We start from the raw sequence: 27,576 nt of genomic DNA, 5'->3' as shown, positions 1-27,576 counted from the left end.
GATCAGTTATTTATGCAGTTATCAAGCACACCCTCTGAAGAAGGTAGAAATCAGTGTGCGGTGCTAAAGCAGGCCTGGGTGTCCCTGGTTAACCTCTGGTGTGGTAGATTAATAGATGCAAAGTTGGAAAGGTGGATAAATTATTAACTGGAGCACTCTGGAGGTTCTTGGTAGGCTTTGCTGCTTTGGTCTGGCTTGGTGGTGGCAGCACCAGGCGTGCTCAGGACCTGCAAAGCAGGGCAGGGATGAACGTCCAATGAGACACCCAGTCCTGTGCAGCAGGAAAGCTGGGTGAGAACAGACACCCAGGTTGTTTGCTGAGGTCTGAGTAGAGGTTGATAATCCTTTTGCTCTTCAGGGTGTTTCTAGATTGAGCTGGTATTTTAAATCCATGCTGTGAAGCTATTCAATCACCAGTGTGGACATGGTTGAAGAGTCGGGACTCATCTTGGTTTTAGGGGCAAATAAAGCTGCTCCTTTAAGTCTTGCTCAGTCAAGTGTGAACGGTTTCAAGCCAAATCTTTTTATTTTGAAGAGAAGCAGGTTTGGCTTTTAAATGCATTTGGGGAAAGGGGCTCTTGGCTTTTTAAAACACAGGATCAGCCTTGGGAGATCTGCACCGAGATGAACCTGGAGGAGCAGAACATGGCAAGGTGTTGGTGATAGATGAAGTCCCAAATTTGCCTTTGTGTCCTGGCTGTTCCCAAGCTGTTTCATTTAGGGGAAGTCCTTTTTATTACACACAACTCCCCTCCTTTTTAGCTTTTTCTTTCTTTTTAGGGATGGGGAGAGGTTTCTCCTTGATGCTACATTCAATGAAAGCTGCTTCATCAGGGAGTGCTGGTGGAAGCTAATGCTCGATTACACCCTCCACTCTGCTGAAGGCAAATGAAACCAGTTCTGTTCTTCTTCCATCTAATACCATTAATTCAAACTCATTGACCTTCCCCCTCCAGTCTTCAAAGCCAACCCAGCTGGATGTGTGCAGAGTGCTGGTTTCACATAGCAGCAAGTTTGAAACCTCAATAACTGGGCTGCTTTTGTGCTGAGCTCATGTTCTGCGTGAGGGATGTGTCCGTGTTGATGGTCCTTGGGAGCAGTCCTTCACAGAGATGAGTTCTGATGCTTCTTGAAGGCGTCTACTTCATGCTTGGCTGTGGCAGTTGCAGTTTGCTTGGACAGGGGTGACATGTCGTGGTCTGATTTCCTCAAAAAAGGAAAAGGTGGCTTTGCACTGTGATCCTCCAGTTTGTATAATGGGGTTATACAGTAAACAGGGGTGAAATAAAGCAACAACCCCTCTAGGAGTGAAGCACATACCCTGGCAATGTCAGATCTAACTGTGGTGTGACTCAGGAGGGTTATACTGATTTACTCCTTGGTGCTCCTGAAGGCACCTCCTACTTTTCTGACCTTTCTTCTTCTTTTAAGGCTTTCAACCTGCCCCTGTGTCAGCTGTGAAATGAGGGAAGGAGTGAAAAGAAGGAAGCCAAATGATGAGCGTTCTGTTTAACAGGCCTGGCACTGTAGGTAACTCAATCCTCCTGGCCTAGGGGAGGAATCCCTGCCCGGTAATTGGGGGAAGCTTAGATCCCAAGAGGGAGAATGTGGTTTTGAGAGACCGGGAGGGGGGGACACACCACTCACTTGAAAAGTTGAGATGTCAGAAATCAGATCCTTGTAAGCCAGCACCGGCGTCTGCGTTCCTTGAAAGGGAAGGTATGTGAGGAGGTGTTAACTCGCCCTTCTCCTGCCTCACAGGAGTGACTGCACCCTGCAAGTGAGCTTAGTGCTGCTTCACACTGGTTTAAAACGTGTGGACACCAGAATGAACTCCAAGGTCTCGGATTTAAACAGATTCTGGCGTGCTTGCAACTGCTGAGACAGTGATAAGTTAGTCCTAATCCGTACTTTGTGGTTCCTGCCATGTTCTCTTTTGTTTGATGCTGGCAGTGTGACCAGAAGGTTGCTATGAAAAGGTAAGTTTAAACACTTGCCTTGTTTGGCTGCAAAAGGAGGAGATTTGGTCAGTAAATAGCTAACTTTGCTGAGGCAAAAGCAGTGCATTTACATGTGGAGAAGAGCCCCAGCACCAGTGACTGGGGTAGGGATGAGGATCTCAGATCACTACTTGTGGTTAAGTGCAAGACTGAAGGAATACCCCCGCTGTGGTTTCAGCAGGTCATTTAAACTGCAAACTCTGTTTTAGTTATTGGTCACCACTTGAATTTCCTCAGCGTAATTCTGAGACTCACATCTGGCCAAATGAAACAAACCCCACTGTAAAACTGGCCTGATTAGCAAGGATGTGCTCATAACGTGAAGGCCCTGCATCCCTGAGAAGGCACTGCTTTGCATTTCAAAGCATCCCACAAATGTGCATACGCTCAGAAAGAAAGAAGGAAATTTGCTGACCCACTGCAATGGACTCGATGTTCAGCCCTGCGAAGCTTATTGACCCCTGGACACTTAAACCACTGCCCATCCTCTGCTGCTAAGCTCAATTTTACAGATTTAGAATATAGATTGCTTAGGAGAGGGGGATGTTTGGCTCTTGGTGTACGTTGAAGCTAAAGGATTAGATTCTTGCAGTGGGATACAGAGATCAAATGCCACCAGGGGAGTTCATCTCCCTGAGCTGCTTCACATCAGTTCCTGCAGACACACATTGATTTGGGCAGATCCTCACAGATCCATTGCCTCATCTTCTCCCTGCTGAAGGTTTGTCCCTTCTCACTGACCTGCTGTAGCTTTTGAAATGTCAGTTCTCTGGAAAAGGAAGAAACACTCATCACTTCGGCGGGATGCGTCAGAGAAGAGTCAGGGTTAAGCAAAGATCTGCTTGTTCAGTCATAGCATGAAATGTGCTTTGTGGGGTTTTGTCTGTGGGGATTCTAGTGAAGGTGGTTTGAGGCTGTCATGCCAAGGTGCCTCTTGTCACCGTTGTGCATGTGGCTTCAGGGCCTTACAAACAGTTTTCCTCCATTGGTTTTGCTCTGGAGTTGGTTGTGGAAGTGGGGATGTTACAACCAGCTGGTTTGAGGCTGAACCAGCATCTCTGTCTTGTTAGAGCCAAAGGTTTTGGTCCTCTGCTGAATATTGCATTTGATGTAGTTCCTCGGGTTTTGGGCTTCAGTTTCTCTCTTTTCAAGGGCTTCCTGTTTGGTGTGGCTGGGGTGCAACAGGATTCTTCAGGGTCAGGAGCTGCATTAGTGTCTAAGAGAGTCTTAGGATATGTCCAGCTCAGCAGCAACCCCTTAAATTGTCCTCTGTGTGTCTTGGTGGCTTCCAAAATCACAGGTTTCTTGGCTGCTGCCTGAAGTTCTGTGTAACCAGGACACTTTGGGATATCCTGTGTGCAATTCTCTCTCACCAGTTGTCTGCAGACTTGGAAGGCACAAGAAGTGAGTCTTAGAAGAGGTGAACTTCCTAATCCTTGGTAGGTTTTGTTTTATTTCACATAGCAGCTGGGGATCCGTTGCTGAGCACGCAGAAGGCTGCACAGGCAGGTGTATGGTGCTGAAGGCTTTAACTCTCCTTTACAAGGTGCTTCAAACAGCAGAAAAGCCCCTTAAAGGAAAGAGGGTCTTAAGCTGGCAGGTTATGTGCTTCTGGAAGTGTGTGCCTTGCCACTGGTGGAAGTTTTCCTTAATACACACAAATTGTGGTCAGGAGCATGGAAAACACCCAGGGAAGGGGGAATGTACCTCTAATTCTTGCAAGATATAGGATGGATCAGGAGCTGAAACCATTTGGCTCAGTCAAAGCCGTTGTATGTAAGTGTGAATCAATAGCTACTTCTCACCATTTGGTTCTCCTGAAGTCACCCAAAAGGCATCAGGGCTTTGCAGTGTTCATGTTCTTCTCCAAGGAGCTGAATGGAGCTGAGCAGACTGCCACATGTGTCACAGAAACCCACAGCAGCTGGTTTTGGGTCATTACCAGACTGGGTTAAATTTAGTGTGTGAATCAGAAGTGTGAGGCTTTGTATCCAGCCCCATGCCTGCTCCCTGTGCCAGGGCTGTCTGCTTGGGCTGTGCCCCACAACCAGTCACACGTGTGCTGAAGACAAGGGGTGAGATCTCTGGTTGCTTTTCCTTTTAATCTCACAGAGCAGGGACACCACTGAGGTTTGTTTGCACAGAACCATGGAATGGTTTGGGTTGGAAAGGACTTAAAGCTCCTCCAGCTCCAACCCCTGCCACGGGCAGGGACACCTTCCACTAGAGCAGGTTGCTCCAAGCCCCTGTGTCCAACCTGGCCTTGAACACTGCCAGGGATGGGGCACAGCCACAGCTTCTCTGGGCACCCTGTGCCAGCGCCTCAAGCTCAGTAGTGCACTTGCCTGTTTATTCTGTCTTATAAAAATTGATTTATTTTGTATTCTAAGCCACTTTATGCTTTGGTTAATGTTTTATGAACTAACGGTGCCAGAGTTTAAGCAGCGGCAGGAGATGAGAGACAGGAGTAAACTTTCCTCTCGTTACAGAATGGGTCTGAACCTACCTTGTGTTGAAACATCTAGGACATAACAGTGGAGAACTGTCTCTTGTGAAGCAGAAGAAGTCTCTTGTGTTTGAGGCAGAGTTCTCACTTAAAGTCTATGGTCATATTTTGAGCTATCCTAAGGTCCTGAATAACACCATATGAAGATGTAGAGAAGACCGCAGCTAGTTTGCTGAACTAGTAATTGGACATGGAGCTTCTCAGCTCATGGATGATGGGCTTGAGTCCCACCTAGGGTTGCCAGTGGCTTCAGGAGGCCAAGAGGATAAGCCTGTCCAGTTCTGAGTTGCCTCTGTACCCCGAAAGCTGTGGATTGCTGAGCTCTGGGTGCTCTGTGTAGGTTCAGGGGTAGGAACAACTCGTGCTCAGAGTGAAAGGGAGAAGCACTTTTCTCATTAACCTTAAAATACATCTCAAGCAGGGGATGTTCCCACCTCCTTCCTTCCAAGCCCCACATCCCTGCTAAAATTGTCAAGGTGGCAGAGATTGAGTAAAGGGGGAAATAAGTCACTGTGACAGCACAAGGGAACGTTTCAAGGCTGCTGGAGCAGCGCCCTGGCTCGGCACTTCCAAGCTCTCCTTTATTTTAACTTCCTTGGTTATTGCAGGATTCTCTTTACTTTGCAGTAGCACAGTGGTTAATTGGGGGGTTTTCTGTGCATTAGGAATCCTGTCATCCAAAATGCCTTCAAGTGTGTCAAGTCTGCTTAATTCTGCTGTATTAAAGAGGGCCGTGATAAATGTGTGTCTTTGAAAGTCTGCCTGGGGTCACCTGTAATTCAGAGCATCTGGTGGAGGTCAGCACGAGGCTGCTTTGTTCTGCGGTGGTGGAAGCGTTGGGTTTTGTGGCTTTGCTCAGCTCATCTCTGAAGGAGGAGATACTTCAAACTGGGGGACAAAATCCCTCTTCTCATGCAGCTGCACCCACTAACGACTAAACTGTGCTAATTGGGTTTTAGTGCCGTTGCTGTAGTGTTCCTTTGTCCCTTCTATAATGGTGAGCAACCAGATGATGTCAAGGAATCTTCTGTTTCAGCTGCGTTTATCTAAGTGTAAGCAAGCACTGCCTTCAGCCTCCCAAAGCTCCATAACAGAGTCGAAAAGCTGTCTCTAACGATAGGATTTATATTGATAGCGTGGATTGTATCATGGTGATTTATGCAAAACCTGATTACAAGTTCAGCTTTAAACTGAGTGGGGTGGGTTTTGAGCCATGTAACAAACTTCATGTGTCGTTATTCCTGCAGGAAACCTTGAGGCAAGTGGTATTCCTGCAGCTATCAGGAATCTGTGGACATAAATTGGGATGGCTAATGTGTAAAAGTGCCCTGGGCTCTGTCTTCACATAAGTGATGTGCCTCTCATCGGGGAGCTGAGAGGGAAAGAGGGGGATAATGAACCCTGAGCAGATGTGCTACAACAAGCTCTTAGACCAGAAGCAAAAGGACTGAGTGATGAGGAGCTCCTGTCTCCAGCAGGTACAAACTCATTCCTCAGCCCTGGAATCAGGGACTAGCGATAGGACAAGGGGTGATGGCTTTAAACTGAAACAGGGGAAGTTCAGGTTGGATACAAGGCAGAAGCTCTTCCCTGTGAGGGTGCTGAGGCGCTGGCACAGGGTGCCCAGAGAAGCTGTGGCTGCCCCATCCCTGGCAGTGTTCAAGGCCAGGTTGGACACAGGGGCTTGGAGCAACCTGCTCTAGTGGAAGGTTTCCCTGCCCGGGGCAGGCAACTGGTTCATGTTGGATCTGGGTGATCTTAAGGTCCTTTCCAACCCAGCTTATACTATGATTCTCCTGGGTAGGATGCTTTGCATCAAAGAGCTTTAAAACAGCCAGCTTCCCTTCCAGTGTCCCAGTCTCCCTCCAGCCCTTCCATCTGCATGGCTCAGAGGTTGTTTTAGAGGAAGCTGCCTGGCCACAAGGACCAGGACTATGTGTTCCTGTGTTTTAGCAACACCCTCTGCTGTTCTGCTGCTCGTGTTATTAACAACCCTACCTCTTCCCTTCCTCTCATTGTGGTGGTGTCGCTTGTGCCAGAGCAGCTTTAATGAACCTTCCTGTGAGATGCTGAGATCGCAGCCCTCGTGTAGCTAAGAGCAAGCTAGAAACAGCCTGCCTGACTTCCTTTTGCTTCTGCTGCAGCTGCTGAGTGAAGGCCCTGTCTTGAAAGCCTGGAAACCATTAAAGAAAGGTATTTGACATGCCTGAAAGCAGCGTGGCGGGTGTCCCAGGGGGAGGGCACCCTCTGTTCTGGGCACCGGTGCCACCCCGGCGCTGCCTCGCTGGGGTTTTGTTGGTGGCTGGCGAGCTCGGGCCTGCTGGTGCATTCAGCATCTACAAACAAAGCCCCAACAGCTTTGTGAGGCTCCTTCCTTGGCAACCTTTCTGCTGTGTCCCTGAAGCTTGCCTTTCCGTTGCACAAGGAAGCTCGTGTGGGGATCATTGTTAGGCTCCAAGTGTGGCTCTTTCGTGTCTTCCTCTCCAACACAATGTATCTTTATACCTTAAAGAGCAGTTAATCCTTTGGGAAAGGCCAAAAACTCCTTCAGAAGCACTTGAGACTTTTAAAGATACTTGTTCACAGTCAAGTATTTAACTTCTTGGACCAAAAGCTGATGGTAGGAGCTGGATGCAAGAGGAATTGCTGAGACTAATGGAAGCACCAGCTTGATTTTCCCTTTCCATGGCTGATAAAGTGAACTTTTTACAGGTGCTTTGGTGATGCCTATGGGAGGCGGTTGGAACTAGATGATCTTTAAGGTCTCTTCCAACCCAAACTGTCTATGATTCTATGAACCAACAAAGCTGTGCCACATTAGCACTTAGTTAGTGGCTTGATGGATGGGAAACAGCATGGATCAACCCTCTGCCTAACCTTGCAAACATGTGTCTACCGGGATCTTCTCAAGACCTGAACCATCCCGACTTGGAGTAGGCTGAAAGCTGAGTGTTAGACCCATCTTTATCAACTAAACCTTCAAATAGAGGTGGCCAAATGGGCTGAACACAGTCAAGCTGCAGCAAAACCACTTGCCTTGTGTGTCTTGTCTGTTGACAGCCAGCACCAGGATGTTGGATCTGTTTATGGGGTCTGTTGAGGCAGCATTCAATAGGCTACAGCGCCCCATTGCTCTCATGACACAGTAAGAATAAAGGGGATAATTGATTTAATAGCAGTGACAGTGGCATGTTGGATTGTTGTAGGTGTTTGTGTACAAAACTGTGGCATGCAGGAAGCTCCTACACCTTTTCTTCTAGCAAAACTGAACTGCAGTTTCCTGCTCTGTGGGGCTGTTTGGTGTTTTCATGTTGCAGCTGACCTAGAAAGAAGGAAAACTCTGTTTATAAGCTTTGGCTGCTGTGTGTAACCAGGGTCTGAAAGGTGCTTGTCCCTAAATCACTTCTCTGCTTTGGTTTTCTCTGCTTTGGTCTGAGAGAAAACAGTGTATGGTCTGTGTTGGAAACTCTGGTTGTCATAACTTCACCAGCTCTGTGATTCCGATGTGGAGTTAAGTCATGTCAAGCTCTGACCTGCAGATCATTTGGGTTAAAAACAACCCCACAACATTGTGTGTAAAATCCTGTTTGAGCTGGTCCTCTAAAATCATTCCTGAGGTGCCTTTTAACAAAACCAAGGAGGAGAGAAGCAAATCTGATCCCTCCAGAAGTTGAGGCAGGCTCTGGCAGGAGTCCTTGCAGCAGCACAGAGGAAGGGACACATCTGATCCTCACGGTTTTGCAAGTGCTCTATAAAAGGTATAGTGCCCTTGGGTTCCCCATCTCTCTTTTCAGATGTGTGGGTGCTGTATCCACAGACTTAATGACAGCATTTTGTTAATGAAATAACAAAATCCCATTGTATAGGCAAGATGGAGACAGCCCCAAAGGTGATGTTCGTCAGTTGATTTTCCACCTGCAGGTGAGCTGATCTGTGCTCTGTCTGCTGAACCTGAGGGTGAGCAGAAGTGCAGAATTTAACTTGTTCTTGGAAACAGCTATTTCTAATAAAGTGGTTCGAAAGGAACAGAAATCCACAGGTGCCTCAGGCTCTGATCCACCCTGAAACAAACACCTGTATGTGGTAGTGGTGTGTGTGCCTTCAAATGGGGCTGTTACAGGCAGTGGGATTGAAGCCACGCAGTGCCTATTCCCCTGTGTTACTTTAGGTCAAGGGAGTTGTACTAATCTCTAGCTTAATTTCCAGATTCACTTTGCTTTTCTTTCCTACACCCATGCTATAGAAATACTGATGGGGTTTGAGATGTGTTTTAAAGCTCGTTTCTTTGAGGACTGGCAGATAACAAACTCCAGGATGGCTCAGAAAGGCTGAAGCTTCTGGCTCCAGTAGCAAAGTATTCTGTAACCAACAAACGTCACTTGTGCCCTGTTCTTCAGAGGGAGAAATCACTTCCAAAATGTCTTTGGAGCACCTTATTGCCATTCTGTTGGTACAGAAAACACCCAGATGGGTGGCACTTCACTCCTAGGAGTTTTGATATGAAGCCCATAAGCTCAGGACATTAATTGTTGCTGAATGCTTTAAAGGCGAAGAAGCTTCATGAGGACCAACACTGATTAATATCCACTGGCACGATCCATCCTAATGCTTGCTCTGGGCTCTGACTCTTGGTTGCAGTTTAAGCACAGCTTGCTCTAGCTGGCATTTCACATAGTTGCTGCTGGCTCTGTTCTGAAGACTGTGGTTCAGAAAACCCTTGAATACACCACTGAGTATTTCCACACCATCTGCTGGTGTGGGGATGAGGAACTCTGCACATCAATGCTACGCTGCAGGTAGCTCCATATCCTTGTTACAAAGGTGCTTATGGAACAGTTCTGCCTTTTGGTTCTGCTCTGATGCTCTGCTCCAGCTTTTGGCTCCATGAGGTTTATAGCAAAGGTCAGCAAAGCAAACCTCTTCCATTGATTCCATTTTAAAGCCATCAGAGGCAATACATCCCAGTAGGTGCCCCACAGCTATCTTTCCAGTCACGTTGCCAAAGCCTTTTGTACTTGTTAGAAAGGCAGCCCCAGCAACTAACTGACTTGCTCTCATCACATATGCTTATCACATGGACCAGTTCTTGGTGTGTTGCCAGGGGTTTTGTGCTAAACCAGCACTTCCTGGTGAGTCTCACCTCTGTTGTGCCTGTACACAAGAAAAAGGGGGAAAATCCCACTGAACTATATTCCTGGCAGGCCATGGAGAGCTGTGGTGGTGTGTTACCCTGATTCAAGGGGGCAGGATCCTAGACAGGACTTTGTTTCCTCCCCCCTGTGATGTTTTAATAGTTCAAAGTTAAGTTTGTGTGCAGCCTCTTTCAGAGAGGACTTCAGGAGGTTTGTTGAAGAGACATCCTGCTGTGCGGTGTTTATTAAAGCAATGCTCAGGATTCCCATATTTAACACTTTGTTAATTCAGTGTTAGGATGTAGCTCAAGAAGCTGCAACACATCAGGATCTGCTCAGTCAGTCTCTGCAGCCTTGCAGGCAAGGAAAGATCCTGGTAAAGGGGAGCAAAGAGGATGGGGACTCTGGTTCCAGAACTGGTAACTGCTCTGTGTCAAAGCATGTTAATAGTAAGCTTATATCCAAGAGAACATAACTGAATTTAGCAGAATGAAAACCCTTTCTCCTCCCCCCATTAAACTCTTCATCTTGTTTAAAATCAAGAACTTGAGGTACTTGTGTGTTTCCCTAACTGAAAACTCTCTGCTGCTGCCCTGCATCTGTGTGCTGTGACTACAAACATGTCCTGTCCCAAGGGCTTCACAGCCCGAGGAGATGGTTGATTGTACTTTGGGGTTTCGTGTTGCTGAGGTAGATTAACGTGCTTGCAGTTTCTAAATGACTGTGGAGCTTTCTTGGAGTGAAAAAGCATTTCAGTAAAGTCTACAGAAACCTAAAACTTCACTCGAGGGAAGAGGCCACATCTTAAAGTAATCCAGGTCTTTGGGAAGTCTGAATTAGGGAAGTATTCGAAGGCATCTTGCTTCTAACAGACCTGGGATGTTCTTATAAAATGTGTGATGGGGCACAGCCCCCAAAGCACCGTCAGACCTGACACCCAGCCTCAGATTTAGCACACAGTTGAGGTCACACACTCAATTCTGTGGCTTTGCAACCAGAGTTTCTCTTTCAGAAGCGTTGTGGCACTTCTTGAATCCTCACAAAGAGGAAATCAGCTTTGCCCAACACAACTGGAAAAAGAAATGGATGGATTTTTCTCCTCCTGATGTTGCACTGAAAACACACTTGAAATTTCTCCCTTGTTTAAGAAGTTTTTTATTTGCAGTGAAATACTCAGTTTCCAGCAGGATGTACAATCACCATGGTAACAAACTCCTCTTGATGGGAGCTGTAGTTATGCAAATATTACATCTAGTGGGTTAGCTCAGAGACAGATGTATGGCCATGTAAGCTGCTACTGCTATGGCCATGTAAAGTACTGCTGCTGTCATCTTCAGTGCCTCTGGATCTGACTCTGGCTTCACCCGTGACTGACTTTCATGTAGTGAATTCAGTGGCTTCTGACTTGGTGCTGCCTGAGAGCACGAGGTTCCTGGTTATTTCCACCTCGTTCACACCAAGTGAGCAGCTCGTATTGAACTCTTCAGCTAAAGGAGACCAGTGCAGTCGTGTCATGGGACATTTCCACCTCTCTGGTATCCCAGAGAAGCCCATGGCCTTATACTCCTGCATCATGGCTCTGCACGTTGTCTTCCTTGCTAGTCCGTTCTGGTAGGATGCTTTCCTCAAACTCATCTGCAGGTAGGATCCATTTAAGGAGTTTGCTCATTGACAGTTGCTTGTAATTATGGACTAACTGCCCTGGAATTCTCTTGGATCTTTGTGTGTCCTCTTTACTGAGAGGTGCTTGTAGAGGCAATCCTGCATTGTGTTATAGTCACACATGGAACATCAGTTAAGCTGTATTGATCACAACTTCATTCCAACTCCCTTTCATCAAGTCCTTCCTTTTGTGTTTAAAAACCTCATGTGCCACCTTCTTTTCACCTTGCCTAATGCATCTCCCTGCCTTTCTCCAGCAGCACCTCAGCAACCCTTGTGCAGGTCAGAGTTTTGAGTGATTTCAAACTGTTTCCTTCCAACATGCTGCTCCTGGGACTGGCTAACAATACTTGGTAAAAACAGGGCGTGTTGCTTGTACACATTGTGTTCTTCCTTATCTGTAAATGAAAATGAATTGCAGAGGAATCAGCACCACAGAAGTTTGGCTACGGCACTTATCTGCTGTCAGAATGACCCTGATTGTGGCCCTGTCTAATCTAATTTGGAGCCACCACTGCAATGAAACTTCGACCCATCCAGTAGGTCTCCAGCTTGAGAACAGGGTTTTAAACAAGTTTAATTCCAGTCTATTTTCTCTGTGGCACAACCTTATCTGTCTGCTATCTCTTTTTCTGAACAAGTTGGAACTCTTCAGGGGAACAGCATGGAATTGGGGAGGACAATGAATTCATTTGTTTTCTGAAGGACAAGAGTGGTATTACGCAATCCATGGTGTGAGATACACCTCGTTGTTGTCTTCTGGTGGTTCCCTTCCCTTCTGGAGAGGGAAGACCAGGTTGGAAGCCTGGAGTGCAGGGAAAATGCTGACTTAGCTTATAATCAGTTCATAGCAGGCACCTCGTATGCAAAGTGTCTTCTGGGGCAAGCTGGCTTTTCCTTCTGCCTTTTATTACTCCGGTTTCTTGGCACAAAGCTGGTGGACAGTGGCCAGACTTAAATCATCAAGAGCTCCAAAGAAAGCAAGCCAGGCTGGAGGGTTTGCTGGAGCAGCAGTTCCTCCTCCCCAAAACCCTCACAGCATCCACAAGGTGCCTTTCAGCACACGTGGCTGCAGCAGGAAAGTGCCTTTTGATGGGCTTGCTGTGACCAGGATGTCTTGTCTTGGGGAGATTTACCATCCTTGATGTGAAATGGTGAAGGGGGTGTGCAGAATAACTTAACGAATGCTCTTTTGGGATTCCTTATTCTGTTTAAAAGCTGGGAGAGAAGCAGGGAATAAGTTCTGGGGCTTTTTTATAGCAAAACTGTATTTCTAACAAGAAAACACTTTGTGCAACAAAATAAAACCTCAGCAACCAAGCCCAGGTTGCTGTGCAGTTATTCATTTGCTATTTCCTCACTTCCAGAGCATTTTCAGCTGCAATCATAACCGGTTGTAAGGAGTGAAACCATCTCTGTGTAATGCAGCCCCTGATTTGCTTGTCACAGCAGTAGGTGGGTGAAGGGATGGGAAAACTGGTTGTCTTCAGAGCTGTCCACAACTGCCTGTGAGTGATTTGCTGTCCTTTACACTGTAGGATTTGAGGTTTGTGTCTTTCAAAGCTGTGGGATTCCTGGGCAAGCCCAATTCAGATGAAGGAAGGTTGAGATTTGCCCCAGGGATGTGAAGATAAACTGCAGATTGCCCCCGTTGTATCTTCCCTTCTTGGAGCTGGTGCAGAACATGGGGCTGTGGATGCCAACATGAGAAACTCTGCAACACAGCAGCCTTGGCAAATAGTGAACGTATTTCTGGTGCTAGAAAATCCCTTTGCTTGAAGCTGGAAGCTGTGAGGGGTGCCCTGTGGCAAGGAGAATCACTACTTTGGGGGAAACCTGATGGATTTTAATAGTCTGAATGGGTTTAGCCTGAAGTTCTCAAGAAGTTTGCTACAAACAGGGTGACTGAAAAGTGCTGCCTCTTGCTGCTCAAAGAAATCAGAAGAGCTTTTTGTTCTTTATAAGCTTTTCCACTTCTAAGTGTCCTTTCTCCTGGTGTGCTGCAGGGATAGACAGAAAAGTGTGAAGAACGTGAAATGTGAGTAAAGGACAGGGACTTTGACATGCGGAAAATAAGAATATATATTCCTAATGCTTAAAGCATCAAAGTGCTGGTGCTGGCTGTGGTTTCACATGCACAACTGGCACCTCAGGTAACTTGGGGAGTTTGGAGAAGGTGAGGAAGGCTTGGAGGCAGGGAGGTGATGGAGCTGAACCTGCCCTCTTGCTGCCCACGTGTCAGCATAACCAGTAATGCTGCTGAATCGTAAAGCTCCTTACAGGTAACTGCAGGTTGTGTGTTTCTTACAGCGTAACACACTGCCTTTGTAAGAAAACAAACATGAATAACCATCAGTCCCAATAGTAGAGGCTATTTATGTTGCAAAACTCTGCTTGTAAATACTTCAGGATTCACACCTCTGATGCCTTGAAGAAGCAGAGCGGTGCTTTCTGTACCATGAGCAGCTGGAGCGGCACTCGCTGCCTGCAAAGCTCATCACAAAGGAGAAGATCAACTGTATTAATCTCATTTTAAAACACCCTTTGTCACAAAATACAGCTAATTGTTTTCTCAAAGGTGGGATCTCAGCTGCTCAGGTGGCAGAGCTGAATGATTATACTGGGCTGCATCGAAAGGAGTGTGATCCTACCCCTCTGTTCTGCTCTTGTGAGACCCCACTTGCAGCACTGTGTGCAGTTCTGGTGTCCTCAACATCAGAAGGACATGGAGCTGTTGGAGCAAGTCCAGAGAAGGCCACGAGGATGAGCAGGGGCTGGAGCAGCTCCCGTATGGAGACAGGCTGAGAACATTGGGGCTGTTGAGCCTGGAGAAGAGAAGCTGCGTGGAGACCTCAGAGCAGCTTCCAGTGTCTGAAGGGGACTACAAGGATGCTGGAGAGGGACTCTTCATCAGGGACTGGAGTGATAGGACAAGGGGTGATGGATTCAAACTGAAACGGGAGATTTAGGTTGTATATTAGGCAGAAGTTGTTCCCTGTGAGGGTGCTGAGGCGCTGGCACAGGGCGCCCAGAGAAGCTGTGGCTGCCCCATCCCTGGCAGTGTTCAAGGCCAGGTTGGACACAGGGGCTTGGAGCAACCTGCTCTAGTGGAAGGTGTCCCTGCCCGTGGCAGGGGTTGGAGCTGGAGGAGCTTTAAGGTCTCTTCCAACCCAAACCAGCCTGGGATTTTGTTTATATTTTAAAGATACGCAAGTCTGGCCTTCTGATTTTTCCCTCAAATTCAGAATGTCTTCTCTGGTGAGGTTCTTCACCTGAAAGAATAGCCGTAGCCAAGCCTCTAAGTAAGAGAAGACACAGCAAAGATCCTTAGAAGGTAGGAACTTACATTCTGGTAATGACCTATCTGTGACTTCATGATGCACACAGATAAAAATACAACTTCAGTTTTCCCTTGGGCATTCCCTTTCTCCTCCGTCTGCCTCTTTGGGCTTAGGGCAGGGTGCTCGTGGCCATTTGTGTTGCTAGGCTTGCAAAAATATTGTCAGTGAAATATTTTTAGCTGGAAAACTGATGTATCCAAGCTTATAACTTACATTAATTTAAAAGAAACTTAATGAAGGGTTTGTTGGGATTGTTTTTCAGGCCAGGAGAAAGCCACTCATCCCTGCAAACAGACCTGCATCTGTTGGCTGTGATGTTCAGCTGGGATGTGGGGAGATCTGGGTGTAAAGCTGAACCCTAACATTATCTTTTCTATTACTACAAGGGAGATCCAGCCCTATGGTGGTGGGTGGCCCTGCACAAGGATGAGGGAATGGGAACTCAGCCCTGGAACAGGCAAATCCACAGTGGCCACTCTCTTTCTGACTGACGGTCGGGCAGTCTCTCCCTCTCCACATTTGAAAGGGTTTTGTCCCAAAGCAGAATAGGCAAAAATGCTTTAAATCACTTCTCATTCTCACTGAAGAAACAATTTCCTACGAGCTCAACCCTGAACAATAGAGCTTTGATCTTGATAGGGGGCTGTGGATGTTACTGTAATGCTAATACGTGCCACCGTTGGCCTTTGCGCTTCTGGCACATTTCAGGCACTATATAGGGAGCCTGTAATCAGCTGCAGAAAAATTCCCTCCTGTCTCTCTCCTAGCAACCCCTTCTGAACTGATACTGGAAAAGAAGCTCGCTTTCCATATCAGCATCTAAATATTTTCAGCACTTGCTGTCACTGAAATTCTCTTAAGAGTCTTGGGACTAAGATGATTTACCTTCAGGTCCTCAGGATTCCTTTGGTGTTAAGGTAAAGCTTTTGAACTTCTAATCCATTAGAAACCTGACTTGTATCCCGATTTTCCTCTTTTCTCTTGACTTTTACACTGGCTATATCTGACACCAAGTCAAATTAGTATCCTGAGATGATAAGGAGATAAAAGCAGCAAGGCCAGAAGTCACCTAGGCTCGTAGGAGCAAGCTGAGAGTCTTGAAAGGGATTTGGCTGTGTTTTTGTTGAACATTTTAGCACTTGTGTTACAGGCTGGATTTGTAGCTCTGTGATTTTCACCCCATATACACATGGTGTAGCTGTGTGCCCTGCTGTGGAAACAAGACAGAGTGCTCGTACCAGTGTGAACCACTGGGTTGCCACTGGAATTGAGAACATTCAGGTCTTTAGGGGAAGGGAAGTTCGTTGTGCCCTAGGCACAATTGGGTTCCTTAAGTGTTGTGGGTCTCCAAACTGGCAGCTCTTTTGGATCTGAGACGGCTGATTTACTGCTCTTTGAAATGTGTTTGGAATGGGATTCATTTGGGATTATGGAAAAAATTTGAGCTGAGAAAGTAATTGGGTCGGAGCCTGTGTTCCTTACTCAGATACACTGCCATGAGCTGTGGTGGTGGAGCTTTCTTTGGGATCAGGGTCCAGTCCTCTGAACATGTCAAGTCCCTTCTGCTGTTCCCCTGTGCTTTTCCCTTGTGTTGTTAGAGAGTTCCCTGTCTGGCTTTGTGGGATGGAGTCACCTTGAGCTCTGCCTCACGTTCCTGCTCTTCCTGAGTCCCAAGTGTTTCCTTCTCTGAAGACTTCCTGGAGATGAAGAGAGCTTGTAGGGTGTAAATGTTCTTTGTTCTGTCATTGCTCCATGTACGTCCCTCACTAGTGCTCCCAATCATTTTGTTAGTGGGATTTTGAGATACTGGCACGTGGAATTCACCTTGTGCCCAGGAAAAAAGGACTTCCTCAGCTTCCTCATTTCTGCTAATGCATTTCCAGAGATTTCCCTGTGTAGACACAAGGACTTCATTGCTGAAAATCACTTTCTTTGTCTTCAAACTCTTATATCAGTAAACAATGTGGTTGTTCCCAAACCTCCCATATCTGCATCCCGATACATATCCCTTTTGTCAGCTAACTCATTTACTGCCTTGTTGGGGTATGTTGTAGGAATTTTAGGCCCTTGCCACAGCAGGGCCAGTAATCAAATATGGCACCACATTGCTTCCTAATAGTCTCCTGAGCTTGGGAACACCAGGACTGAGCATGGGTGCAGAAAGCTCTGCTTTAATTTATGGTCAGTATTAACTTGCAGAGCATTACAACCTTCAGCTGCTCAGGAGCTGGCTCTGAAGATCAGGCTGGGAGAGCTGGGTTTTATTAAGTGGGACTTGATTTAGTCCTAAGTAAAACCATTTGTGTTTAACCTGATCCACGGAGCTGCTCTAAGTGTTAACATACTTCAGCACTAAACGTTTCACTCTGGGCGTTGTGTAAGAGCCCGTTTCTCAACCTGGAGCAGTTATCCCTTAGGTGAGTGTGTACATTTTAACCTCAGTTGAGCCTATATTTAAAACTATCATAGTACTGGGTGACATGATCTGGTGACCAGTGTCCCTTAATGCCAGCTCTGAAGCACGCTGCAATACTTAGTTGTATATATAACATTAAGCTACTCTCTGCAAACCTGGAGGGATGGAGCTTTTCCCACAGCTGCCTTTTGGCTTTTAGGGAGAGAAATGACTTGCACTTGGGGCATTTAGGCATGGATTTGCCCTTTGTGAGCTGCTCTTGGGTGGCTGCCAGGTTCAGGGAGCTACTTGCCATTTCACTGTAGGGCAGAGCAGCTTATGCTGAACCAAGAGAACTCCTGAGCCAAACCAAACCGCTATAAACTCTTCTCCCTCCCCATGAGAATGAGGGGAAGAAGGAGGTTATTGCATCCAAACGCTTTTGGAGCTGGCACTGTGGGAAAACTCTGTCCAATCTGGGAGTCATTGTACTTGAGGAACTGTAATAAATCCTGAGGAGCACACACAGAGACTGCCGGGATTGAATTGGCGCTTCGGGATACAGAAGCCTCTTCTCTTAAAGTAGTTCGTGACGCACCTTAAGCAGACTTAATAGATCATCGTGTGAGATCAGGGATAGGCCTGAGCTGAGAGTGATTTGCTCCTGGTTGTAGGTCCTGGGCAGTTACATTCCTGGTGGATCAGGAATATTTAAGTGAGTGTATGTGTGTGCGCCCAGTGCCGTGAAGGCACACAGGGGAGAGCTTTGTGGGCAAATCTTGTGCCTTGAAAGCAGAAAACCTTTTGCATCAGAGTGAAAAGTCTGGGTTGTTAAAGGGAACCTGCCTTCAGTTCCTCTTAGCCTAAGTGTTTCTGCCAAGCTCACTGCTGTGATGTGAAGGATCTCGTGTTTGATATTCTCTGCTCTTGCCCCCCTCCCTCAAACAGGGGCAGAGCTGCAGCAGTCTGAAGTTCAGGTGGGAATAAACCTTTGATTTTCCTCCTGCTCTGTGTTTTTTCTGATGCTTCCCTCATAATTCATATTAAGATTATTGATTAAAGGTAATTGCTGTAGGATATTATCCACAATTCATTAACCCTGATTTAGAGCAGGATTCCTCAGCAAGCTCAGGTGCTGAAACATCACCTTTAATTGTCTTAACAGAACCTTACTTGAAATGAAGATTTCTTGCCTGTCTGTTCATATTCCCTTCTTCCCAAAGCGCTGGTGCTTTGATTCTTGCCTTTCAGTGTTGAGAAATACACTTGCTCTTCTCACACTGTGCCTCATAATCTCACCCTTCTGCCACCTCTCCAAAGACACTGAGGTTTTTGGTCTTGCAAGTCAGATTAACATGAGATTGCCATCATTTGCATCGTAGCTGTGGGAGGCCATCTGACAGCGCCGAAGGCAGCCAAGGAGAATTGAATTCATCAGAGCACAGTTCTGCTCCCCTCAGCTGGGCAGGAGAGGAAAGGTTCCATGGGAGTGGTTTGTGCTTTGTGGCTCATCTCCTGCGCGCTGGAAAGAGGTCAGAGTCCTCACCTCACCTCTGAGCCTTGCCCCTTGGGTTCGTGTCTGCGTGTGGTGAGGCTTTGGGGCTGTTTCTAGACTTTTAGCTCCCCTCCACAGCCTAAATACATGTCAAATATGCCTCTGGCAGGGACTCATTGTCCTCTTAAATCAGAGTTTATGCTGCATGGAAGTAGATGGAAAACACTGAGCAGCTCGGAGGGGAAGGGAGAAATCATCTCAAGATTGCTCAACGCAGGGGGAGAGATTCGTCAGCCTTAGAATAGGCTTCTACTAATGTCATTGTGGTGGTGTGGTCCCTTGGATGTGTCAAGATGCTTAAGCTGCATGTTGTAGCATATTCTGAAGATTTGGGTTGAAACTATTTGGTTTGATAGGCTTCTAGTTAGCCATATCTGAGTAAATGGGTTTTGTTTCCCAGCTTAAATGTTTTCCTTTACTTGATACATCAGTATTGAGAGCAAGCACGAAGTCACAATCTTAGGAGGACTCAATGAATTTGTTGTCAAGTTTTATGGACCACAAGGAAGTAAGTATATGACCCAGCCCTTCTATAAAAACAAACTAATGGTGGGGAACACTGAAATGACACATTCTTTTGGAGTGGAAGAAGTGATGAGCAAATCTAAGTGGGGCTGAGAAATCAAAGGGTAGCAGTGTTGGAAGGCTACTCAAGGGCGGGGAGAAGCACAACAGCGAGCAGTAATGCAGATGAACCACCTCCCTTGGAGCTGAGCAGAGCTGGACACTGCTTTGGACAGCTAAGCCCTCTGCTATGGCCTTATTGATCCTGAGCTTTTCTAGACCTGGCTCGTAAGTTTTGCATCAGTCATCTGATTTTTTGGTGGAGTTTGTAATTAAAATGGCTTTTCTAATGCCAAGCTCACAAGTCAGGTCTCCAGCGTGCCTTAATATAGTAACATCTCGAAAGGTAAGTAGATGGTTCCAAAGTCTCTGTTTTTAAGAAGCTCTTGTGTCTCTGTGCTGAGATCTGCTGCAGTTTCAGTTAAAATCATGGATTTCCTGTCAGGCAGCACAGGAGAAAGGCTTTTACTGTAGGAGGTTTGATGTGAAATCTTACCCCCTGATGGAGCCAAGTATTCATCCAAAGCTGTGTTTTGCTGCATGTTGTAGTTCTGTTTCCTCTCTATGAAGCGTCTAACACCTGCATTTCTTTCTTTGCAGCACCATACGAAGGTGGAGTGTGGAAAGTTAGAGTCGACCTTCCTGATAAATACCCTTTCAAATCCCCATCTATAGGTAACTAATAACCACTTCTACTCAAAATCATGTTGCTGTTTGTGCAGGAGAGATCATTGCTTGCAGCAGTGTTGCAGGTGAAGTTGCACCAGCCCTCAGTGCAATCAGATCTTTACTCTGAGTCTGCAGGATGCTTTATCAGAGACTTCCAGATACCATGTGCTGAGCAGAGGGGAAGTTTGGGCTTTTTGGCTGAAGGGTTAAGAGCTGGAAATGTGATTTGGTCACACATTTGTGTGTTGATGAACCGAGTCTCTCTGCCATGTGTGGTTTTAATTATAGCTCTATTCGTGGGGAAGGTGCCACAGTGAGTGGTGGAGCCTGTTTATGTAAAATGACTCTTTTAGTATGGAGAGCAAAGACCACAGTGCATGTTCATGGTCTTGGGGTGAACATAGCTATTGGGATGTCCAAAAGTGGATGGATGTGAAGCTTCTGTCCTTTTGGACTGGGTGATGCATATGTGGAAGAACATAGAAGCAGGGACTTATCACCAGAAAAATGGCAACTGGCTGGACTGGTCAGGCTTGTTTCACCTCTGAGGTTGATAAGGAAATGTTCTTTAGCCTGTATCCATGCTGTCTTTGTCCTTGGTAACGGTGCTCAGATGTCTTGTGGTACCCAACTTTGTTGGAATGACTTAAGCTCTAAGTAAAATAGCCAATAGTGCTTGAAAAACTGGAGCAGATGCGTGAAGTTCCAACATCTCTATTCTGGTTTATGAAATAAGTGCTGGGAAAGCAGTGACATGGCACTTCTCCATCAGAAGGGTGTGCTTGTGGCTCAAGCCACAAGAGGACTGGAAAGAATGGAGAAGACTGCCTGAGGAGAAGTGATGTGGAAACTTGACTATATGGGTTGGACGAGATGGGTCCCTTCCAATATCAACATCCTGATTTGGAGCTGATACGTATTTAGCTGCTTTCTTAAAATAGACTCTTACACTAAGAGTGCCTTCTATTTAAGATCTCTGGTGTGAAAAATAATCTGGCTAGGCCCAAATGTGAACTGTGCCTTTTGGGAAAGACCAGCACTGGGTTTACACCATCCTTTACCTTTATATTTATTGCTGTAACCTTAACTGAACCACAGAGACATGCACACAGCTGAGTAACACCACAGTGATGCTGCAGCTATGAGAACCCTTTTGTCCTTCCTCTTGAGTCAGCTCTGAAAATTGCTTATAGACCTCTTAGGTTAGAGACTGTTTGAGAGATGCACAAAGTGGTATTTGGTGCCAGTCATTTTCCCCTCCCTGCTGCACATCAGGGTACTGTCACATTGACAGTCTGCAATGTGGGTTTGGCTACAGACAAAGTCTCACCATTTAAACCCAGTTTCTTCTTGTTCATTGCTTTGGTGCTGGTCTACTTAAGGTCTATTTTCCTGTCTCCTGATATTCTGTCTGTGTTTATCAGAAATGAGGGTTGCTGCCTTAAAGCAAAACCAAACCTTCTTTCCAGTAGCCTGTGAAGCCAATGCAGCTGAACATTGGCCAGGCTCTTGTAACTTCATCGTGCTGTTGATTTAGGCTCTGGTTAGCTGCATGGAAGGTGGTAGCTTTGACCTTTGGGTGGTTTGGCTTGGAGGCTGTTTCATGCTGGTTGGGAGTAAACTGGGATCAGAGCGAGCCCAGCTGCGCTTTCAGGGCTGACACCACAAGGATGGCCTTTCTCCTCGTGAGCTCTGGGTGGGGTGGGTGTGCAGGGAGTTGTTTTCTGCTTAAATCATCATAGAACCCCAGCCTGGTTTGGGTTGAAGGGACCTTAAAGCTCCTCCAGCTCCAACCCCTGCCACGGGCAGGGACACCTTCCACTAGAGCAGGTTGCTCCAAGCCCCTGTGTCCAACCTGGCCTTGAACACTGCCAGGGATGGGGCAGCCACAGCTTCTCTGGGCACCCTGTGCCAGCGCCTCAGCACCCTCACAGGGAAGAGCTTCTGCCTCAGAGCTCATCTCAATCTCCCCTCTGGCAGGCTAAAGCCATTCCCCCTTTTCACTGCATTGCTTTGTCCCTTCTAATGTTGCTTTTGTCTTCCTTTTACTGCAGCTGTTTTCTTGCTTATACCCACTGTGTGGCAACTGTTTTAGTCCAGCCTCATCAGACCTTCTCGCATGCTTCCCTCGCCTTGTGAGTCTCTGAGTGGCTGAAAACCAGTTCTTCTCTTACTGAGCTCCCCAAATGCTGGCTCTTGCTCTGGAGCTTTGCCTTGCTGGGCGAGGGCTGCTGGAAGCACAGGTTCCTTCCCAAGTGAAGCAGCATGCAGCTGGGGTTTCAGGTTGAATAAACAGTTGATGCTAGACAAGAGCTGGCTTAGCAAAGCAGGGCTCAGCTCTGCTGTGAGGAGGAAGGAGTGGAAGTGCCAAGGAGAGAGCAAGGACCTGTGGAAGCTCCCAGCCAGCTGCAGGAAGAGGTTTGTTTTGCTTTGGTTCCCATTTCTGCTGCCCCAGGCTGGCTTATCTGGAGGGCCAGGGCTGAGTGACGTCTCAGCCCCTTCCTCTGGGCCAGCCTGATCTCCACAGCACTGCTCTCGGAGGCAGGCTCGGGGTGCAGTGCCTGATACCACTGGTTTTGGCATCACAGATAGCTCCAGAGCTGAACTGGGAGCATTCACTAGCTGGTGAATGAGATGTGATCCTCTCCTAGATCTGCTCAGTGAGCATGGATGTCCTAACCCAACAGTCTGATAAGCTGGAGTTGAGCTCTGGATAACACAGGGGTAGGAATTAGTAGGGAAGAAACTTGCTGTGGCAATCTGTGATCTGTAAGGAAATGGAAGGATTTCAGAGGTGGTGGAGCCTGTAAATGGACAGAAGGTCGTCTAGAGCACGCATGGAGCTTGTTTGCAACCCTTTTCACCACCACATAGCTCCCACTATGGTGATGACATGCAGGGTTCACATTGTAGAAGTCACTGGCTTGTGTAAAGTATAGAATCCAGCAGTTTCTTTTCCTTTAATAAATTACACTTTTATGCTGAAGCTCAAAGCAGAAGTGCTGTCCTTGCAGCTTTCCTTCTTCCTTTTACTGTAGGCTAACATTTTCTTTCCATCTTAATGCAGTCTCGAACATGGCATGGGCTTTTTGCAGCAAATAACATGATGGCTTGAAGCATATCCATGTGTTCCAGAGAGCTGCTTCTGAGAAATCACTGCTAATAGTTGCTTTCTAGTCTGTTCAAATTGCTTTTATCCCAGCATAAGTACAAAGTACATGAAAACTTGGTGTTCTCTTCTAAGTGTGACTGACAAACCTGAATAGAAAAGGATTTTAAAGTGGGCTTCAGATTTGTCATCTGGAGAGGTGAGGACCTGTTCTTAAACCCTAAATGAGTGGTGGTCTCCTTCACTGTTGAGGGTCTCCAGCAGAAGCCTTTGCTTGGTGTGGTGGCTCTTCTCCTGCCAAATCTTTGCTCCCTTGTCCCATGCACAGCTCCCTTCTCAGCTATGTGTGGCATTCGCTTCCTGCCCTGCTCAGGTTGGTGGTTATTGCTGTAGTCTATTAAATGATGCTGCTCCAGGGACAGCATTCTCCTGGCAATGTGGGTAAATGCCTCTACTTAAAGACCTAAAACAATCCTGGAATCTCTGTGAAAAGAGCAGTTCTGGGAGAGCTTCCAGTGTTTCAGCATGTCCTGCAATACCTCTCTGGTATCTCTGGCACTGCCTGTTCCTTCCTTGCTCTTTGCTGTGTAATCTGACAGATCCCATATCGGTGCAGAGTGATTTTTTGCCTGACAAAACTTATACAGCATAGAGGAAAAAGGGAAATGTGCATCCTGGAAGAACACGGATCTAACCGGAGCCAGATGTGGGGCTGTCATCTTGGCTCTGGGCTCGAGTGCTCCCGTTGAGATGAACTAACTCCACTCATCACCTCTAAATAGCCACATCTTCAGGTTGGAAACAAACCTGAACTGGAACAGTTTGGTAAAACAAACCCAACTCCTGAAGCCAGGGAATGCTGCTGCTCTTGAGGCTTTTAGCAATGTAAAGATCCCTGTATGCTTATGAGGACCCAAAGCACTCCCCTGCTAGATGTTGGGTTCCATTTCTGCTATCACCCAGACAATGTGTTTTGAGCTGTTGATGATTTCAGTAACCCTCTTGGCACCGCTCTGCTGCTTTTCCCTTCCCTCTGGGACCGAATATCTTCAGGGGAACTTTCTGCTTAGTCTGTTCCTGCTTTTCCAGAGGGGAGTTGTGAAGTACTTCAAGTCCTGTTTTGAGCTCCCAGGTCACGAGAACACTTTGAGTAACTGTTGTATGTTCTTAATCAGTCCATACACCTGCCAGGAGCTGGAGATTAATGCTCTTTGATGCCATAAACATGGAAAGAAGCGCAGTGGGAATATGCTGCCCTGCTCAGATGATAAGAGCAGTAGTAACATATGAACCTGGGAGCCTGAGCTCTCACCTGGCAGCACTGTGGCATTTATTTTATTGCTCAAATCTGCAGGAATATTAGGCCAGCACTGGCTTCTTAATAACCAAATGTCAAAGCTTGTGTACAATATGCTCAGAGCCTCCATTTCTCAAATCGCTTCTGTATATTTATACACAGCTCTCATTTTCCTTCCATCTCTTGCCCACTTATCTGCAGATATCTTGCATTTAGATTTCACCTTTCTCAAAGTGTTTTGCTAAACAAAATGGTCAGTGTATGCACAAAACATATGGAAGTGTGTGTGTGGATGTCTATCACAAGACACAGTGGCAGCCAGTACAGGAATGAAGAGGTGTTTAGCTCCAGCCAGGATTTAACAGATCTCTCCTGGCCTGTGCTTTTGAACTGCAGCTGCTATTTTTATTCCAGCTCCTCTCTGGATTGCCTTACATTTTGCTGCTTAGAATTTCATGAGTCACTTATCGCCTGTGACCATTCTGAGCTTGCTCTCCCCTCCGTGTGTTGCCCCTTATTCTGACCTGTAAGTGATGGGAAAATGCTGCTTCTTTCAAAGGTGCTTTGGCTTTGTCTAAGGGGAAAGATGAGACACCTAAAGGTAATTTGTATCCCTGTCTCCGCTCCTGTCTGACGCACAACTCTGCACCCTCTGCAGACTCCCTGCTACAGTCAGAGAATGGGAGGACACTGACAAAATGGGGTAGGTGTTTTCAACCTGACTTGGCACAAATTCACTGCCTTCTGGGCCAGGCTCTGAAGCCTGGGTGATGGTGCACCTAAGCAATGAGATGAACTGGTGGTGGGCAATTGCTTTGTGCTTAGTTCTGGAGGTTTTTCCAGAGATTGCTGCTCTTAGCACCAGTCTGAGCTTGTGGATGCAGCTTTTCTGCTTCCAAGGACCACGCAGTGATTGACTCTGAGCAGGAGGTCTGGAGTTTACAGCTCTGCCACTATTTTCCATCAGCTGCAGCCTTAGTTTTCTGTTCCGATCTTTCCCTCATGAAGCTGCCACAGACTTATTTATGGTATTGTTTTGAAAAGCTGCAAGAATTCGAGTATGGTAATAGAAACTGTTCTACTCATGCTGTGAGCAAGCTGATGTTACACAGCACCTCACGCCACTGCCATGCAGTGAATGCCTCTGCGGTGAGCACACAGCATTGTATTTGACTTCAGAGTCCTAACTCTGAACCCAGAGTTAGTGCTCTGAATGGGTTCCTGACGTCTAAATTTCATTAAGAAAGGAATCTTTGCCTTTTTCAGTGAGAGTTTACTGACCTAAGAGCACTGGATGACGTGTGTCCCTCCAAGGTGGGCAGATCCCACATGTGGGCATGGCCTACAAGAAGGCTGGAGAAGGACTTTGGACAAGGGCCTGTAGGGACAGGCCAAGGGGAATGGCTTTAAGCTGCCAGAGGGGAGACTGAGATGAGCTCTGAGGCAGAAGCTCTTCCCTGTGAGGGTGCTGAGGCGCTGGCACAGGGTGCCCAGAGAAGCTGTGGCTGCCCCATCCCTGGCAGTGTTCAAGGCCAGGTTGGACACAGGGGCTTGGAGCAACCTGCTCTAGTGGAAGGTGTCCCTGCCCGTGGCAGGGGTTGGAGCTGGATGAGCTTTAAGGTCCCTTCCAACACAAACCAACCCATGATTCTATGATCTTGTGCCCTTCAAATGGGGAACAGCCACGTGCTAAACCAGTTGCCCCACTCTGCAGAAGGGAATAGGTATTCAGTTGAGGACTGGGGGCAGAGGTCTTGCTCTCGTGCCCTCTCCCCATCCCCTACCACAGTTTCTCAACCCATGGTGCGTGGCAGGCTCATGATCACAAGAACTTTGTCCCTGAAATGAGTGCAATGTGTTTTTAAAAGTAATAATTAAATATATGTTCCCTTGTTAGGCTTTTGGGTGTTTGGGGAGGGGGAAGTAATAACCAGCAAGTTTAGACCAGTCTTATCTGGCCATTTGGCAACACTGCGCGAGTACTTGGATGATCTTTTTCCATCAGGTGGGTTGTGTGGTGGTTTAAAAGAAGCGGAGAAAAAACCCTGCTCTTGACCTCTCTGTGCTGTACATAGGCTCTTTGTGTGCTGATCTCTGTACATATAGTTCTGCTCCAAGCTTTGGGTGGTCACCCAAGCCAACTTGATTTGGTGTGGCATTTAAAACTCACTGCAGCCACCTTCCCACCTCACCAGCCAGACAATCTGACCCATTTCCTGACTTGGCCTTAATCTCCCGTTAAAAAGGAAACTTAGAGGCTGGTCAGTCTTGCCACACTGAAAAGTCTGGAGCTTTACATACATTTGTCCCATGGGCTGTTTGTTGGCACCGTGGTGGCACACAGATAGGAACGTGCTGTCACAGTTGTTCAGATAGAGAAGTGTCCAGCTGGCCTTACTCCGTGAGCAAAGAGAGCCAACATGTGGGCAAGCAGTGGTGAGTTTGGGATGGATGAGTGGATAGAAACCAGCTTCCACGTTCCCCGGAGCTGGTGGGAAGTCCTCTTGCATTGATTGTTGGTGTGGGTCAGCCCCACTGAGCGAGAAGAGGCAAAGATGGGGCACTGGGATGTGCTGGATTGCTGCTTTTCTTCCTTCCCATGTGCTTCTACGGGGCTAGCAGCGCTTCGAAGAGGGGTGCTTCAGGAAAAGAAGTCTCTTTTGGGAACTTCTTGGCCTAACCTTCCAACTCAGCTGGGTAAGATGAGCAACAGGCCACCTACTGAAGTGCTGCTTGTTGGATTGCAGCCAGTTCCTCACTTGGAGGACTGAGGAGTGCAGAAGGGTTTCCACTTCTACAGGACAGTGTTGTGCAGCTGGAGCTGTGGAAGGAGCAACGAGGAAGTCTCCAGCCCAAGATTCTGATCCCTCTTTTCTCCAAGTTTTGAGTCCGTTCTGCCTGAATGGTGGATGAGCAACCTGCTCTAGTGGAAGGTGTCCCTGCCCATGGCAGGGGGTTGGAACTGGAGGAGCTTTAAGGTCCCTTCCAACACAAACCATTCAGTGGTTCTGTGGGGGCTGTACCAAGGTGGGGGGCCCTTTCTAAATCACACTCCAGCTCTATAGGCATAGCAATAGGGGAGCAATCCATGTGGAACAAGCTCTTGAGGAGCTGTCAGCCTAACGACTACAGGACAGCGAGAGGTGCCTTGGGAGTCCTCCGTGTTATCCAGGTATTTGGGCTCTGCCTCTCAGAGGGAAACTTTCTGGCAAAGCAGCTCATGACAGCAGGTTGGTTCTCAAGTGCCTTCTAGCCATTTCCTGGGAGCTTCTGCCTGGAGTTGTCCAAGAGTTGGCCTCTCACTGCAAGAGAGACATTGAGGTGCTGGAGCGGGGCCAGAGAAGGG

At 47.1% G+C, this 27,576-nt stretch overlaps 1 protein-coding gene across 2 annotated transcripts in view; it reads left to right on the top strand.

The window, feature by feature from the left end:
- Positions 1-27,576, top strand: part of UBE2H (ubiquitin conjugating enzyme E2 H) — a 54,734-nt gene that overhangs the window by 8,307 nt on the left and 18,851 nt on the right. Inside the window, exons 2-3 of one of the 2 annotated variants that reach the window (XM_030478049.1) lie at positions 19,023-19,099; positions 19,756-19,830. In XM_030478049.1, coding sequence (XP_030333909.1) covers positions 19,023-19,099; positions 19,756-19,830 — 152 coding nt within the window. Of the gene's footprint in view, positions 1-19,022; positions 19,100-19,755; positions 19,831-27,576 lie in introns of those variants that run through there. The other variant, XM_030478050.1, reaches the window with a different exon arrangement.

The sequence above is a fragment of the Strigops habroptila genome, chromosome 3 (genome assembly GCF_004027225.2).
Source record: "Strigops habroptila isolate Jane chromosome 3, bStrHab1.2.pri, whole genome shotgun sequence".
NCBI lineage: Eukaryota > Metazoa > Chordata > Aves > Psittaciformes > Psittacidae > Strigops > Strigops habroptila.
Note: the sequence above shows the minus strand (reverse complement) of the source record. Positions and strands in the feature narration are given on the sequence as shown.